We start from the raw sequence: 17,864 nt of genomic DNA, 5'->3' as shown, positions 1-17,864 counted from the left end.
TGTCCTGGTTTAGGGCAAATTTTGGAGGAAACCCTTTAATTGGAGTCCCTCTAGAAAGCAAATCCACGTGGCCCTCCCCCAACCAGTTTGGGAAAAGATTTCTTTGGAGAAAAGTGGAAAAAAACCTGTTTATTTAACAGGCAAAGCATTCACAGCATAAAAAATGAACAGTATTAAACAATAAAACCTCTTGCCAATCTGAAGAGATGACAAACTCAGAAAGTCCCCTTGGTGGGCTGTAGCTTGCACTGGAAATGCCACAGTCCAGGCCTGGCCCGGTGGCCACAGGTACGAGCTGCCCGTGCTCTGCTGGGTGCTCAGTCCAGAGCAGGTTTGAACAGTTCCAATAAAAAGAGAAATCACAGTTTAGGGAACTTCTCTGCCTCAGCTAGCTAAAAACTAAGTAAGAAGCAGAGGAGAGTTCTGTCCCGCTGTCTGTCTGTCAGCAGACAACACAGTCCAGGAGCAGGATGTGGGGGAGCAGGTGCAGATTCTGGTCACAAACTGCACACTTCTTTCTGGATCTTCGAATCAGTCTTAAAGGTGCAAAACTTATTTCTGGGCTAAACAGACAAATGGGGATACGAGCACCAAAATGTCACCCCAGGACATTGAGATAATCTGATTTACTGACACCAGATTGTGGAAGAGTCACCATAATGGACAGGATTTGGGTGGAATCTCTTCAGGTTTACTTGGGGGAAAATGTGGGAAAATAGGATCAAGGCATTTTATGGTTATGTTACAATGAAAGGAAAAACCTGGACTCAAAACGTGGACAATACAATGTGCAACAAAGGTTGAACGTTCACAGTCTAATCCAAAATCCTCTAGAGGTACATGACTCAAGTGAACACTGGTGTCCATGAATACCCCTTGTGCAAGGTTATTTACAATTTACAACAGCTTCTCACACCTAAGCAACTCTGAAACATTATTACACACAGATGTGCAACATTTTTAGACCATGCAACCTGCAGCCTTCATGTTGTAATAAAACAATATTGTAACAAGAAATAATCTATGAAACAAATTACTCTTTAATCTGCTCCCTGTTCAGCTATGCTCTCCAGGTTTGCATATGCCCTCAGGATGCCTAGAATTACAGATGTGTCCTGCTGTACATTAAGTGTGTGCTAATCTGCAGAGACTGAAGTCCAGCAACACAAATATAAATAATGCTCTGCATGTTAGCAAATTGCTTGCAGGGCATTCTTTTTTTCAACAGGAGACATTTTATTATGAAGAATAATCAAATTCTCCAAACAATTATATTCAAAAAGAAGCTTCCTGCTGGTGCAATTGTTCTTATCTTCCTTAAAGCCTCTTTAGACTAATACCATTGCTTTAAGTGATACTAACAAATAGTAAGCTAGCAATATGCCCAATGTTTAGCATGGTACCTTATGTTTTTCTTATACAGAGCCACACAATACCATTATGTAAACACTGTTGTTATGTCTAGGAAATGTTTATTGTTGAAATCGGCCTTTTGCACAAATGCGTTTTTCACATACTTTGTTAACTGGGAAATAATTAAAGCCAGGCTTCCCTTTGTGCTGCGGGAGCACTCCAGTGGGCGGCTATGAAAGGGCAGCTCTGCGAAGGGCTCCCGAGCGCGCACGGCCCGCGGTACCTCCGCGGCACCGCCCCGCGGGAGGAGCAGCGCCCGGCGGCGGGCTCGGAGCCGGCGGTGCCCGGGGTCCTCCGCGCCCTCCCGGCCGCTCCCGGGGCGCCGAGGAGGAGTTTCCCACCGTCTGCCCTGCTCGGTCTTCGCCACCCGACGGGACATGCCATGAGGACCGGCACCCCTCCCGGCCGCGCGGCTCTCCCCAGCCCGCGCAGCTTTTTCGGTGTTTGCGCGGCGGGGCGCACCCCTCGTACACCCGGAGCAGGAGCTCCGACAGCGAGTGGCTGCTCCGCCCGGCCCCGCGGGGCCCCCACGCCGCCCCGGTGGGGTGCGAGGCAGGGTGGGCAAGGCAGGAAGCAGAGGCCATCCTGCAGCGCCGTCCGCGGCGACACGAGACACCGGCGGCACCTTCCGCACCGCTGGCCGGGACGGCAACTGCGAGCGCGCTGCCTTCGTCCTGCCGTCCCGCCCCTGCCTGTCACTCACAGGCTTTGCATAAAGCCTGCCCCCGCCCTCCCAGCCCATATACCCCTTCTCCGCTCCGCCGCCGGGACAGAGCTGCGGTCGGCGTGCCAGCAGCAGCTGGAGCCGCTCTTTCCCTTTCTGCCGTCCCTCTTCCCTACCTCCCGCCCTCCTTCCGCGACCCGCCTCCCGCCAGCGGCACCAGCTCCGCCCGGCGCTGCTGCTCGCTCGCCGCGTCTCCGCGGCACCGCCGGACCGGCACAGCCCAGCTCCTCTCCCATGCGCGGCGCTGCGTCGCCCAGGGACCTCCGCGCTCGCCCGGGAGCCGCTGCTGTAAGTTGGTGCCGCCGGCCCGGAGCAGCGCCCGGCACGGAGGGGAGGCGGGTGGGCAGAGCTGGGGGTCAGAGCTGCCGGGCAGAGCTGCCGCCGCGCTGCCGGCGGTGCTTCTCCGGCTGGAGCCGGGCTGCCTTGTTGGTCCCCGGCACAGGCGCAGGCTGGACCTCCTCCGCCCTGTCCGGAACGCCAGGTACCAGCGGGGCACTGGTGGGTAGACGTTCGCGGTGGTTTGCTATCTCCTGTACTTGGCTGCCCTCGGAAAGTGTGGGCTCCTGTTAGGGAGGCTGCTAGCCTCCCTGTTGGGCTTCGGCTTCCTGCTTGGGGCCCCGAGCGGTCCCGAGCATCCCTCCCTCGGCGGGCGTGAGGCAGGGCAGGGAATGAGCCAGCGCCTCGCTGCTCCCTGAGCTGGCTGCGGCGCTGCTCTCCCTGCGCCGGTACAGAAACTTTTGCACGTGGTTGTTGCTCTATAAAGCAAACTAAATGCATTTTAGCTTCTCGCACTGGTTTTTATATCAGTCTGGGAAGAAGCTCTTTGAGTTTATTCTCAGAGAAGGAGTTATTTAGGCGTTTTGATGGGGCGAACTGAGGGGAATTTGGAGTTGCGTTTCTTTGTTTGCATGTGGTGAGCTGTAGTGCATTCCTAGCAGGACCAGCGTGTTCTGCTTTCTGTCTCGCTGCAGGTCCTAGGCAGCCACTGAGTTTGAAGACTTGAGGCAGTGTCACGGTTTGCCTCTGCCACACTGATAGCATCGGTACAGATTTAGCAATGGAAAGCGGTGTTAGTTACATTGATGGGATGATTAGCAGATTTCCTCTCTTTCAGTTGTTTCACTGATTCTAAAGAAAAACGCAACCACCACTGTGTAATTATACAGTCATATTTAAATAAGCGTGCATCAGAGATGTATCAGTTATTTGAAAATACTTTTCTTTTGATTTAGGCATGCTATAGAACTGTTAAGTAGGACAAGGAGCCTGTTGTTTAGTCTTAAAGTAGTGTTTACTACTGGGCTGCTGTGACAAGTAGCCTGTTGAAGTGTAATTATAAATCAAAGTATTTGTTCAACCTCTGTTCCTAGATAAAATCTATATCTGTAATTTACTGACCACTTCTTGTCTTTTACATACAAGTCCTATTTCTAAGGAAAGAAATGCCTGAAGGGAATTGTCTAATATTATTCAAGATGAACACTTGATCACTGACAGTAAATTACCTCTGCTGAAGTATTTGAGGCTTGCATAATTTCCAACACTAAGCAGAGAAATTGGAGATGCCATTTTTGCATGTTAGTATTCTTCCAAGATTTTGGATTGACCTAATTTACAGAAACACTGCCTGTTAGTGAATGATGGTACTTGCTTCTAAGGGTGTTTGTTCAGCTAGTCTATGTGCAAATGCATCTCAGCACCACACTGGAGGAAAAAGATGTGTATAGATATATATCTTTGTTCTGTTTGGGGAAATATCTTAGCTTATCTTAATTGTGAATTGGCATATTTTGAATTCCTCTCAATAGATGACATTGTGATGATAAAAGCAATCTTACAGGAATAGTTCAAGACCAGCATATGTGAAATCTACTTCTCACCAAGAGACTAAGGCTTCTGTTATAGTAGGGTGAAATGCTGAGTGCCTTATTCAGTAGCTGTTTGGGAGGGGTTTTTATACAAATTATTGATTTTTTTTTTTTTTTACAGTGGTATTTGTTTCCATGGCTGTGGGTGGGCTTTGGGTAACAGACAGTTATCTGTTCCTCCCCCCTGCATGTGGTCTGTACTTCACTAGCCTGCACGGTATGCATAACTGCAGGGTGGTTTTTTTATGTTTGTCTCTATTTTGTTGTGGTTATGGGCTCATTCTGAATGGTGCTGAACAAGCGTTGCTCATGGGAGTACAGAGCCTGGTGAAAGATCTAAATCCCTGCATCTGCAGCCTCTGATATGAACTTTACCTGCCCTATTCCTGAACCCTGTGTGCATGACAAAAGAAAGTTTTCAGTAAACTCTGAATTCCCTCAATATGTGGGGGCAAAGAAGAGAACCTGTGTTTTCATAGAGATCCTGACATGCCTAGACTGTGATGTCTACACTCACATTCAGCTAACTGGAATGGAGTGTGGGGGGCAGTGAGCATGTTCACATACTGGTTGTTCTGTTGTCTCTGATCAGTGGAGTGTTTAGCTCCTACCCTGCTCCCTGGTGAGGAACCTTCAAAGAGTAAGTCCTCAGTGTGCGGAAAACCTACCTGTAAAGATCCAGTGAATACTGTGCCTTGCATCATAACAGCATTTAAGACAGTAAAGTGCCTGGAAAAGTTTGAAAAATTTGACAGTGAAGTGTTCAGCTTCTTATTTGTGTAATCAAACTGCTTGTATACTAGTATTCCAGGCCTTGACCTTTCTGTAATCCTTCAGTTCCAGGAGATTTCAACTTGTAAATGGTCAGTATCTTATTTTTGGCTATAGATTAAGTGGGTTATTTTAGTCTGAGATTAGTGGTCAAGATCCTCGAATGACATCAGGGTATTTTTTTGCCAGACAATACAACTTCATTAAAGGTCATATAATTTTCCTTGTAAAAGAGTTTGTGTTTTGACGACATACCAGCTGACTTAAGTTGTTCTGTGCTTAGTGCATTTAATAGGTTGGCATAGGGAGCACTGGTATGATCCCTTACTAAGCTTTTGTGTAGGTAGAGTGAGACAGATACTCTGCCTTGTAGCTCTGATGTGTAGGACTCCTCTCTGTTATGGAGGACTTTGGATCGTGCACCATATATTGGGTAGTGTTGCTTGCTATTTTCAATCCCAGTTAAATTTCATGGGGCAAATTGTGTTTCCTATTAATGGAAGTGGGCTATGGTAGTTTTACAGTAAGGTGTCTCTCTATTCTTTATTTTAAGCTGGGTTTAAGGGCTTTATTTTTAACTGAAGGGAAAGGTGTAACACAGACTTGCTGTTGTTCAATATGGTGAATCAATTATATTAGCACAGAGAGTGTGGAGGATGTACTGGCTGTGCTGCAGTTAGACTGCAGGTGTTGCATGTTCCATATACACAGATTACTTGTTCTGAAATGGAGTCTGCTGTGCAAATTAAATGTGTGGTTTTGAGTTTCTCAATATTTCTGGTCATATGAATCAAGAAAAATACATCTATTAAAAATGCTGGTTTTGAGGCTTGTAAACCTCATGTATTATCTTGAAGGATGAAGTGTGGGAATGAAATTCTGCAATTTAGTGCTGCTTAAAGATGCTCAAGTATATGGAAATGCCTGTGTGAGAGCAAAGTATATCCACATTAAAAACCTTCACAAGTGGCCCCAGGTGCTCTGACTTAGGACGTTGCATGCTTTCCAGGTAGATCTTTTGGCCAGTTCCTTATTTGAAAGTGCAGTAAAAGGTACTCTGGACATGCAAATAGCTTAGTAATTAGTCAAGTTTGGTTGTTGGCTTTTGCTGAGGTTTTTCTGCAGTTTGAAGAGAGAGAAGTGAGATATTTCAGTACCAGTCACAGCCACAGCTTGCCCTGAGTTCTTTATGTTTCATCTCCTACTATTTGCACTGTGGCTTTCTGGCCATTAGCTTTATATTGCTGTCAATATTCCTCCCTTACCCTATACTCCGTACTATTCTGACTTGACTCTTAGTTAAATCTGGAGACTTGCTGTAATTATACATAGGCCTGCACATCATGGCATGTAACAGTAACGTTCACCTCTAAACAGATCTGAGTAGGGTTTTGTTTGTTAGGAATAGGGCAGGATAGGATAGTTTTATGCCTCTTCAGTAGTTCAGAATGAACAATGGCTTAAGCTCTGAGGACCTGATACTCCAGGTGGCTTCAGAGGCAGTGTCTCAGTGACTTCAGCTGGTGGTCAAAACATGTTTTTCTGCAACACTGCCTATGTATATGCTAAATCACTATAACAAACAGACACTGAATTCTATGAAATAAAGGTGGAATCTGTAGATTTTACTAATCTTATTTTTTTTTACAGTTACACAAGTCTAAATGTATGATACCAGGGTTTTATTTTAAAGTTTGTGGGTTTTTTTTTTTTCATTTTGTGTTGTTGCATATGGAATCACTATGCCAAAGGGAAGCTTCCTAATGGGATTAGTAGGTTTTTGTTCTCTATGCAGCTTTTGACATTCCTTAGGTATTCTGTCTGGTAGCTCTTCCTGCTATGATTCAGTACAGGAGAATGTTTCAAGCGTGTGCATGTGTATGTATGTAATGAATCAGCTGGTCTAGGTTGGGGAAGGGTGAGAAAATCAGTCCAGGTTCATTTTCTTTCTCCAACTTACTTGCTTACTGTATTGCTATGAAAGTTGGAGATCAGGTTTCCCAAGATAAACCTGCTCTTGGGCAACAAATTTAGAGTATGTCATTTATGAATCTCAGCTTACAAAAAAATAAATGCATGCCAAAGGGAGATGTAATTCTCTGTCCACTCAGTTGTAAATTAAGTCTTTTTCTTCCCCATAATGTAGTGAATAATACACACATTTTTTGATATGTAAAACTAAAAATGATTTTGACTTTTATTTATTTTAATTTTTTTCTTTGCTTATAGGTGTGAAAGAAAATGTCAGTCAGCATGCATGAAAATCGCAAGTCCAGGGCCAGTACTGGCTCCATAAACATATACTTGTTCCACAAGTCATCCTATGCTGATAGTGTCCTTACTCACCTAAACCTTCTGCGTCAGCAGCGTCTCTTTACAGATGTACTTCTCCATGCTGGAAACAGGTCATTCCCCTGCCACAGAGCAGTTCTAGCTGCTTGTAGCCGCTATTTTGAAGCAATGTTCAGTGGAGGACTGAAAGAGAGCCAGGACAGTGAAGTCAACTTCCACAATTCTATTCACCCAGAGGTCCTGGAGCTTCTTCTGGACTATGCATATTCCTCCAGAGTTATCATCAATGAGGAAAATGCAGAGTCACTGCTGGAGGCTGGTGACATGCTGGAGTTTCAGGACATTCGGGATGCTTGTGCAGAGTTTCTGGAGAAAAACCTTCATCCCACCAACTGTCTTGGTATGCTGCTGCTGTCAGATGCTCATCAGTGTACCAAGCTGTATGAGCTCTCTTGGAGGATGTGCCTTAGCAACTTCCAGAGTATCAGTAAAAGCGAAGACTTCCTCCAGCTGCCAAAAGACATGGTAGTGCAGCTCCTTTCCAGTGAAGAATTAGAAACTGAAGATGAAAGGCTGGTATATGAATCGGCTATTAACTGGGTCAACTATGACCTGAATAAGCGTCACTGTTACCTGCCAGAGCTACTGCAGACAGTGAGACTGGCCCTCCTGCCAGCCATATACCTTATGGAGAATGTGGCCATGGAAGAACTTATCACCAAGCAAAGGAAAAGCAAGGAGATTGTAGAAGAATCAATAAGATGCAAGTTGAAGATCTTACAGAATGATGGAGTGGTCACCAGCTTGTGTGCCAGACCCCGAAAAACTGGCCATTCACTTTTTCTTTTGGGTGGCCAGACCTTTATGTGTGACAAGCTGTATTTGGTGGATCAAAAGGCAAAGGAGATCATTCCAAAGGCTGACATTCCAAGCCCACGGAAAGAGTTCAGTGCTTGTGCCATAGGCTGCAAGGTGTATATCACTGGGGGACGAGGATCAGAAAATGGGGTCTCCAAAGACGTGTGGGTGTATGACACCCTTCATGAGGAGTGGTCGAAGGCTGCTCCCATGCTGGTGGCTAGGTTTGGCCATGGCTCTGCTGAACTTAAGCACTGTTTGTATGTAGTAGGGGGGCACACTGCAGCAACTGGTTGCCTTCCAGCTTCCCCTTCAGTATCCCTGAAGCAAGTAGAACAGTATGACCCCGTGACCAACAAATGGACCATGGTTGCCCCACTGCGAGAGGGAGTAAGCAATGCAGCTGTAGTCAGTGCAAAGCTGAAGCTATTTGCTTTTGGTGGTACCAGTGTTAGCCATGACAAGCTGCCCAAAGTCCAGTGCTATGATCAGTGTGAAAACAGATGGACTGTACCAGCCACCTGCCCCCAGCCCTGGCGCTACACGGCTGCAGCTGTTCTGGGAAACCAGATTTTTATTATGGGTGGAGATACTGAATTCTCTGCATGCTCTGCTTATAAATTCAATAGTGAGGCATACCAGTGGACTAAGGTGGGAGATGTGACAGCGAAGCGAATGAGCTGCCATGCAGTGGCATCTGGAAACAAATTGTATGTGGTTGGAGGCTACTTTGGCATTCAGAGGTGCAAGACATTGGACTGCTATGATCCCACGTTAGATGCATGGAACAGCATAACAACTGTGCCCTATTCATTAATTCCCACGGCATTTGTCAGCACATGGAAGCACCTCCCCTCCTAATTGTGTATTTGTTGGCAATTACAAGTTATCAGGTAAGAAATAACACCTTTGAATTTCACTGTAATAATGCTTTTCAAAAAACATTTGAGCAGCAGCTCTGAGGAGGGGTGAGTATGTTTGATGCAGTTTTACATCTGGATCACCTGAGACACATATGTTCACGGGCCTTTGAAAGCCAGGCACCACATCTGTGACAACACCAGATCCTGGAAGTTAGTTTGCCACATATCGTGCACCAGCCTTTACAAGGCCTTTTCCTCTATGATTTAGATGTAAAGGACTGAGCAAAAATAACATTTTCATCTTGTGTGGAAATGCAGATAATATTTTTAAAATTGACTCTGGCTCTTAAGTACTAAATGCATGCTAAACAAAGGTTCCACTGCAGTTTGTCTGATAACTGAGACTAGGTCACTCTGCATCCCAAAAAAGATACAGTAAATTCTGATCTGAAGCCTCATAGTGAATTCACTTGACTTTTCATGCAGGCAGCCTTCAGAGAAAGTTGCTGTCTTATGATAGGTGTTTTACAGGGAGTTCAGGCCTAATTTTCAATCTCAGCTAGACAGCATGGTTGCATCTTCATGGACTAAGGTTGCATTTTCTCTGTTGTAACACTTTAAAATACAGACTTTTCAAAATACTTATGCTTATATATGTTGAACTAGGTATAGTGTCAGGAAGATATGTAATTAATATTGCAGCCTGAAATAATTACTAGTCTATAGCACACACTGTTCCAAAACAATTTAATTATACATAATGGGCCAGGTTCTTACCAGATGCAACTTCAGCATTGTATCTTCTCACAAGCAAGTCTGAATTTGGTCTTGCTGGATGGGTTGTTGCATTTCTTATTTTTGGGTGGAGGGGAGAAGATTTTTGCTATAAATCTGTGTCTTTTGCAACAAACCTGGTAGACTCCCATTTGTGTTGTGTTGCTTTTATTCCCCATTTCCTCCTTGTGGCTTTAGTACAAAATCAGTTACTGCCAGTAACTATAACTGATAAAAATAGTGATGTCCTTGATCCTAAATAATCAATGCCCTGTGAATGGTAATTTCTTTTTGCATATGAACAGTGTATATTGTACCCATGAAGACAGGCAGATTATAAGAAAAAGGCAAATAAATACAGTTGCAGTAATTAAACAAGCTATTCATGTGCCTCTGGGTTACTGAAAAGTTCAGACTGAAGAGGTTCTCCAGAATATAGGAAGAAGTTGTGTTTAAAGACTTTTCTAGGTTCTTCTGTTTGGGACAGATCATTGGGAAGGTTTTTTGGTGTTTTTTGCAGCAGTAGATATTTGCCTGACTCTTGCAGTAAATGCAAACCCCAAAGGCCTTGGAAGCAATGTAGATAGGGCAGACAGTTACTCTTGTAGTTGTCTTTCAGTTGACTGGCACTTCTGATTGAGTAAAGAATACAAGGTTGGGCCCATGCAAAGCAGCAGCTCAGCTTTGAAATCTACTGTGAAATTGGGCAGTGTTGTGCCATGATGCTCTGCTCTCAGGTGATTGTTTGCCTTGAAAACACTCTGCCCTCTACCCTCTCCCCACTTTGTTTTTCCAGACTTTTCTTTGGAAAGCAGATTAAACTCTAGAGACTTACCAGGTCCTGGTCATTGACTGTAATTGCCCCCCAAAAGCAAATGGAAGTCCTCATTTCTGTGTGTCAGCTTCCTCCCTAGCTGGGAACTACATCTCGATATCTTCAGTTAATTTGTATTATTACTGACTTTATGCAGTTCTCAGCGTTATCAGAACAGCAGTATTGAATGCCCGGACTCAGGTCTGTGCCAAGAAAAATATTGACTTACTCTTCTGAGTCTCACTTAATTGTTCTGGAGTTTACAGTGCATGAGGGAGTGTTTTATTTTGAAAAAGAGTTCTCTGAATATAACGGTGCAAAAAGCTTTCCTTTACTCTGCAGTATCTTGTTAAAAGCCATTATTTTATCTTCACTAACACACAAGATATCTGGCTTAGCTAGCACACAAGATAACTGAATGTAGCTGTAGACTGAAATCTCTCCAGTGCTGTGTGCTCATCCAGTAAGTAGGTTGTTTTTTTTTTTTCTTCTGACTCCTGCTGCTTTGTCAGTGGGTGGGAGGGCCAAAAAGGAAATTACTTGTGATTACTCTGTTTTCATGGTGCTGTGTGGCCCCAATCTGACAGTTTTCAGGAAGACTTCAGTCTGCTTTGTCTTGTTCCTCAAACTTGGGAGTTTTGGGTTGGGTTTTTTCCCCTCTGTTTTGGAATTATTTATAGCTTTTTTTTAAGTTCATCCCATGACAAGAAACACTGTTTTGACTTCCATGTTGATAGTCTGTTTTGATGGGAAGAGTGTCGTGCTATACTGAAGAATGCCTAGAAAAGACTAATCAACACTGAGTGGACCCTTTTTTTAGACATAAAAAAAATAGCCCACACTTGCAAAAACACTATGGACTGTTATGGAGGCTGGGTTGTTTCCTGTGAATGTTCTCTGTTGTTCTTAGACATCACAGCCTGAGAGAGATGTGGTGTGTTCAAAGGATCTGTGAGTGCACTAGAGCTCATTTGCATTGTAATGAAGTAGGATTTGCCTTCTAAAATTGTAGCAGTGCTGTCAGAAATATTGTGATGAATTGATGATGGTTTGGAAGCTGGAATTTTGATACGGCTTCAGAGTGAAAAAGCAAAGCACAATCTCAGCATCCAAAGGCTGAGTTTCTTATCAAATAATTGATTTTATAAAGGACTCTAGGATGGATTTATTGGTGGATGGTATACTGCTGTTTAAAAAGAAATTAGGCAGAATTCTGCTGAAATTAAAAGTAGATGTATTTTAAGTAAGGGAATTCTATGGCCCTCTCTGTTATGAGTAAATTAAATTCAGAATTTTTTAAGGTGAACAGAGGTATTGGGGCAAGACACTTTCAGCTTCCCTTCTGCTTTGCTCCAACCAGGTTGGTTTTGGCTGAGGTATAGAAAAAACTCTTCACTGAGAGTTCGTGTGTTCTTTTGTGAAAGAGAAGTTACAAAAGGTTGTTTGCTTAAAACAAGTCTACAAACTTTTTAAGATTTTAGGGGAACATAAAAATGTGGAAGTATGCAGGATACAGAGTCTTATCACTTTAAAGTGTATCAGGGCACTTTGATTTAGGTTTCATGTGACTGAATTTATACCCAAAACATTAGTCAGTCTTTTTGCTGTCAATAGGAAGGTTTGCAGACTAATGTTAATAGAATAATAACATCAGAATCTGTCCCTAAATAATTATGTTCTTAACTCATTTATGTATTAATGGTTGGGTATTGCACAAGAACCTTGAGGTTTAGGGTGGGCATGGAAGCCCATGAACTGGGTTGTATCCTAAGCCTAGCTTTTAGATTTTCTTTGACATCTAACAAAAAACCTTATGGTATATTGTTACAGCAAAACCTTTTAAGTAATTTCTCCTTTCCCTCCACCTCTTCCCATGCTTTTAGTTTACTCCTTTATTTGAAGAAGATAATTGGAACCTCAGATCTGGAGAAGTTTTTATGAAGAAAAATCATTCAGCGTTTCTTGCATTTGAAGAAAATCATCTGCACCTTGTAAATTATCCAACCCAGACATGAAGGAATGGGAGAAGAAACCCCTGTCTTCAGTTCTTCAACACATGGTTTAAATATGAATGGACAAACCTTGTGCTAGTAATTGTGGATTAATGCCCATGTTAATCAGTCCTTCAAAGATGAAAAAAACAGAGACAGAATGTCTCTTAGCTGTGCACCACACATCACTTGATTACCATGGACCCCACTGTTTTTATGTGAAATTTGAAATGGTTGTCACCTCTCTTTGTGGTGGTTTGAAGTGCCAGCGCCAGCTGCAGGGGCAGCAGGCCAGCTCTGAAACAGCAAGATGCCGCTGTGAATGAAGATACAGCGGCATTGCTGCTGAACTCTGCTGACTGGAGTGTGCTTGCCTGTGGGCAGTGCCCGCAGCATCTATTACACCCTGTGTTGCATTGTCCTGTGTGCAGGAAATGACCTTCTGTTCATAAGGACCAGTCCAGTGGTGAAATGTTTTTGCAACAGTGGGGAACAAACATTACAGCCCCAAAATGCTCATTGTTCCTGTTCTTCCCTGTATTTATAATTCAGTCTGTCCCTTTCCTATTATGTTACTTGTTGTAGATATAGTTATTTATTGTTCAGTGCTTGCATGCTGAAACAATGCCTGCAATTGTCTTCATGTTGCAAGGGCTTGTGTGAATTGTATGTTTTGCACATATTGTGATTGCTGACTTGCTCTGCTGCACAAAGAAAGAAAACTATTGGGTAACAGTTGGAGGTGGGAGGGAGGAGTGGCTTCCCAGTCGGTAATGGAAGGATTACAAGACAGGATTTAAAGTTTCACGTGTACTAAAGGAAGAAGCCATGGAGGTCATTTTCTCAGGCCACCAGCTCCCCAGGTTGCATGTGGTGTGTCTTGTAGATGGTGTCCTTGCAACATTTCATTTGTTGGTCATGCCTTTCAATTTCTAACCTGGAAATAGCCAAAGTCTCTTGCAACACTCGCTTTGTGCAGCTTCCTGATTGCAACGCAAATACTGTGGAAGAGCTTCTGGATACCAAGCCCAGATGAAGTCATTGTCCAAACTTATTTATTTATTTATTGGGTTGGAGGAGGGTTACCTACAATATAGCCACATTGTCCTGAAGGAGTGGAGAATGGTGATTCAAGAATAAAAACAAAAAAGAAAACCTCAACATAGGTTAATGATGAAGTCTTAAAAAAAAAAAAAAAAAGAAGAAAGAGCAGCAATTTTGCACTGACTGGATTGCCTCATCCATCTGGACTTCAGATCATCTGAGTGGCCAGATGTCAAAGACCCAAGTGCTCTAGAAAAATTCTTATGGGGATAGAAAATGAATTTCAAACCTCTTATCTTAAAAAAAAAAAAGCCCTCAAACTCTGCTGCTTTTTATTTTTGTTATCTAGGTGTGTCTTTAATCACTTGGTTGCTCAGAAGCCTCAGATAATCCTGAGAAACCAAACTTTGATTTTTAAATAAAATTGTTTCTTATTGTTCTGGTCTTTGGACAGAGATGAAGCTACTCTTTTTCTTAGGAATTTCAGAAGCTTGTGTTTCACAGGTACTTTCTTTCCCAGATCCTGTAATGAAGCTTGTATTGTATTGTGTTTTTTCTTAAATGTTTCTGGAGCCCACTTAAACCGGCACATTCAGTAACATGGTTGGTTTGTGTTGTGGTATAAGTAAACAGCTGCATGTGTGCATGCAAAACAAAAATAGTCACATTTGTGATGCTTGCCTTTCTCTGTGTGACAGTGATGTAGCTGTATTTGTGAAAGTTTTGTCATCTGAAAGTGTTTACATTGGTCACTGGAAGTTTCTCTGCGCTGCCTTATGTTTGATTTGCTGTTTGGAGTAGATTCTTTACATTTCAGAAATAAAGTATTTGGAGTTCTGTGAATACTGAGAGAACATTGATTAATAAGCAGTCATTTGCAGTTTTTAAAAGGGTGGGTTCCAGCTAGATGTGATAAAATTATAGTTCCACTGATGAAACTGATTCCTTGAAGTGGTAGATTAAAAAAGTATTTAAACCTACAGCCTCTCTACCCTTGCCCCCACTTAGACAACCTTTAGCAATAGGAAAACAGATTAGGATAGGTCTCCTTTCTATATCCCTGTACCTGCACAGGTTGCCATGTTGAAGCAAACAGCCTTGAATTTTTGTTGGCCTTTCATCTTGTGGATCACTCTCAGGAGTGAAGGGAGCCATAAAATCAGACTTCCTGTATTTTGCATGTCCTCTCCCCGGGCACTAGCAACTACATAAGGTACCAGGAAGTAAAGAACTGGGTCCCCAGGGGCCCCTGTGTTTGAATAAGGACATGTAGCTTTGAGATATGTGTTCTCTGTCAAGCTGATCAGAGTCCAGAGGTGGAGCTGCCTTGCATCTGACTCTATAGCTTTTGAAATCTGTTTTGTAGCACCATTCAGCTTCCAAAAGTGGGATGAATTTTCTGCAGCTGTTTCCAAACTTGTGGTCTGCTTTCAAGTCCTCAATTAATTCCTGTGTGTAGGCTGAAGGAAACTGAAGTCAGGGTGGGCATCCGGCTCTGCAGGGACTACACGAGGATCTTGCTCTATGAGTTGTTGTGGGAATCCTGGCTGACTATTTGACCATTTCAGCCCTGCGAAACACCCCAGACTTAGATAGAAGCAGTTCACAGCAGAGTGCACACAAAAACCCTGGCATAAGATGGGAAGGTTCCTCTTATTTTGCAGCCTGGTTACTGTAGAAACATGTAACAAAGGACAGCCTTCCTCTTCTGGTGTAATTGTGCAGCCCCTTTTCTATATGTCTGACATCTGTTTGAGTAAGAGTGATTAGAACAGAATAATGTTCCCATTCCTGGCCATTGAAGATGTGGTTCATGTGCTAAAAGCAAACTGCAAGTGAAGAAGTAAAATTGTCTATGTTGTTTGCTACTATGTCTTAAGATTTTGTAAAACTCACTTTTTTTCACAATGTGAAACTGAAGGTCAATAAATTATTAGATATTTCCTCTCCATGGAATGTTTATTTGAAGTGTTGTCTGTTCCTCCCCTCTTTCCTCACCACTAAATGCTTTGAATCCTTTATAATGCCCTTTTTTATGTCCTCTTAAAAGAAGCACATCAGCAACATGCAATTAAATGCTTTGGTTTAAGCTTCTGCTTCAGCTGCGCTTTCCTTTCCTTTGTTCTCTACTGCTGCTCTTACTATGATCTCTATCTCAAAGTTCAGCAGTTAAAACTCAGAAAGCCTCAAAACATTTAAGAACAGGAAATGCAAGTTTGTTAGAGCTTGCAGTACAGTTTAGTTAGTGCCTGATACCACTTGGAAGTGGAATTAGGCATCTTGAATCCTTTCTAATTATTCTCAAGTCAGAAAATCCTGGCTGCACGTAAAACATTCCAATTGTTTTATATACATGCGTAGTCAAACTCTTTGACTCTTTGAACTTTTCATCTTACTTATATTTTTGTGTGTACATTCTTAGTTTTGGGTGGGTTTTTTTTGTTTGGTTGTTAGTTTGCTTAAATACCTTTTTAATGCTATTGATTTTCTGCATTGGCTTAGCACCTGTCTCACCTGAAAGAGTTGCTGAAAACTGTTCAGATATAAAATAGCAAGTTTTCTGACATCTTCTAAATTACTTCTTTTAAAACTCTTGCAGCTGCCCTGTGAAAAGCCACAGGTTTCTTTTTGGTCTTTCTTTGCTCCAAAGAGTTGGGGCCATAGTATTAAGTGACTTTCTGGCTTTGGCATGGGTTGTTTAAGCTGTGTTTGAGATATTTGCCATCAGTTTTGGCTGATGGAGTAGGACACTTGGAGAATCTTTAAATATGAAGAATAACAGAAGAAATCAGCCTTTCCACAGAGCAAGGTAAGGTTAAATTAGTTTCTGTGATTATTGCAAGCTCTTTGCTGGACAATAACCTGGGTTGGTTTCCTTTATTTGGATTTCACCAGGGCATGGGATGCTTACAGCAGCACTGGGCATGAACAAACTGCTGTAGAGTGATTCAGCTGATGTCATTTTAGGGTTACTTACTCTATCTGGTCATGGATTCAAACTCCTTTGCTGGGAAGTTTTCTCATACTGGAGGTTCAGATATTTATGGTGAGAGTGTAAAAAAATAATTACATTTAAGTTTTAAACAACTGATGATCTTCACAAGACATCTGCAAGGCATTTGCTTTATTCATAGTAAGTGTGGAAACTAAATGCCTTGAATGATTAGAAAAAAATCAGCTCATTAGCATTGACTACAGCTTCATCAAGCATCCTTGGGGTGATCAGCCCTGACCTGTGAAAGTCTCAAAGGCCCTGTTTATGCTAGTAAATTGAATATGCCTGGGGATGATCTGGCATGGAGGCCAGCTGGCAGGAAACAGCCTTGAGCCCTTTGAGCAGCCTCTTGTCCTGGCAAGACAGGGTGGCTGCATGCAAACTGCTTGGAGTGGCTCCTGGAGTGCTCTGGCTCCTGAACCCTACCCAGGAACACTCCAGAGGAGTGCAAGTTTGCATGGGCCAAAACCACACTGGGGCTCTCAAATGACTGAGCAGAACTGACAGTCTGTTCTATGCCTGGGAACACACCCAAATACAGTTTGGTATAGTGCCATTGTCCCAGCCAGAGCAGTGAGCAACATCACCTTTAGGTCCTTGGTAGCTGGGCAGACTGATAACTGGTTGTATGATCCAGCATCGTGACCTAAATGCTGATGAAGGTGGAGGGAGGAATGCTGTCTCTGAGTGACACAGACCTTGGTAAGTGGGAAAGTTGGGTCCTGAAGAGGTGGAATCATGCAGCTTCTTCAGATGCAACGACACGAAGCTTTGGAAGTGCAGAGAGAAGAGGCTAGGAGTGTCCGTACTGTAGGTGAAAAATGTTTGGTGTGCCCAAAGCCTTCCTGGTGACAGGGCCTGTGGGCTTTGCAGGAGGTGCATGGTGTCTCCTGGTCTCAAAAAAAAAAAGGAGCAGAATTTCATCAGAGCCACAGCACAAGTGTGTACATGGGAACACACACATGTGCCCCTACATGTGCCCATAACTGGCAAACACCAGACAAGTCACTTCTGTTATAAAGTATAATTAGTCCCCAGTTTTACCCAGCGTGGCCTCGTTTTTGGCCCTTACACGCAAAATTTACTCTCCTCTACAGCGTGAAAGGCTGTGAAATGGTCTGTCATCTGGGTGTGTGTATGCATGTAAACCGTACAGAAACATAAATATAGAAAAGTCATATGTTTATTCAAATTTTTATGTTTGTGTGTGACATGAAGCCAAATACAAACTCACTCAGTAGTAACATATACACAATACACAAAAAAGTCTGTCTTCTGTGTGTTCTTAATAATGGTCTGAATTTTAAAGTTTCACTATTTGTTAGAAACTCTACATTTAAAAATGATAATTACCCTTAAAACAAAACATGGCACATAAGGCGTGACTGTGAATTAAAATAAGTGGCTAAATAAATTACAAATCTCTTTCATAATTATGTTAGGCAATGCTTCTGGCC

The 17,864-nt window shown here is 42.9% G+C and overlaps 1 protein-coding gene across 2 annotated transcripts; it reads left to right on the top strand.

Moving 5' to 3' along the window:
• The first annotated feature begins 2,194 nt into the window (after positions 1-2,194).
• On the top strand, positions 2,195-15,363 carry ENC1 (ectodermal-neural cortex 1). Of its 2 annotated transcripts, none has more exons than XM_066569271.1 (3): positions 2,195-2,425; positions 7,006-8,819; positions 12,261-15,363. In XM_066569271.1, the coding sequence occupies exon 2, from the start codon at positions 7,018-7,020 to the stop codon at positions 8,785-8,787; it is 1,770 nt and encodes a 589-aa protein (XP_066425368.1). In that variant the 5' UTR covers positions 2,195-2,425; positions 7,006-7,017; the 3' UTR covers positions 8,788-8,819; positions 12,261-15,363. The 2 variants fall into 2 exon arrangements, with proteins under 2 accessions (XP_066425368.1, XP_066425369.1); XM_066569272.1 differs by lacking the exon at positions 2,195-2,425 and adding an exon at positions 2,528-2,618.
• Positions 15,364-17,864: the final 2,501 nt, after the last annotated feature.

The sequence above is a fragment of the Molothrus aeneus genome, chromosome Z (assembly GCF_037042795.1).
Source record: "Molothrus aeneus isolate 106 chromosome Z, BPBGC_Maene_1.0, whole genome shotgun sequence".
NCBI classification, from domain to species: domain Eukaryota; kingdom Metazoa; phylum Chordata; class Aves; order Passeriformes; family Icteridae; genus Molothrus; species Molothrus aeneus.
The sequence above is the reverse complement of the archived record's forward strand: the minus strand, read 5'-3'. Positions and strand labels throughout refer to the sequence as shown.

What these genes read in the sequence shown, in the direction of transcription:
- ENC1 (XM_066569271.1), top strand. Translation starts at nt 7,018, where the DNA reads ATGTCAGTCAGCATGCATGAAAATCGCAAGTCCAGGGCCAGTACTGGC.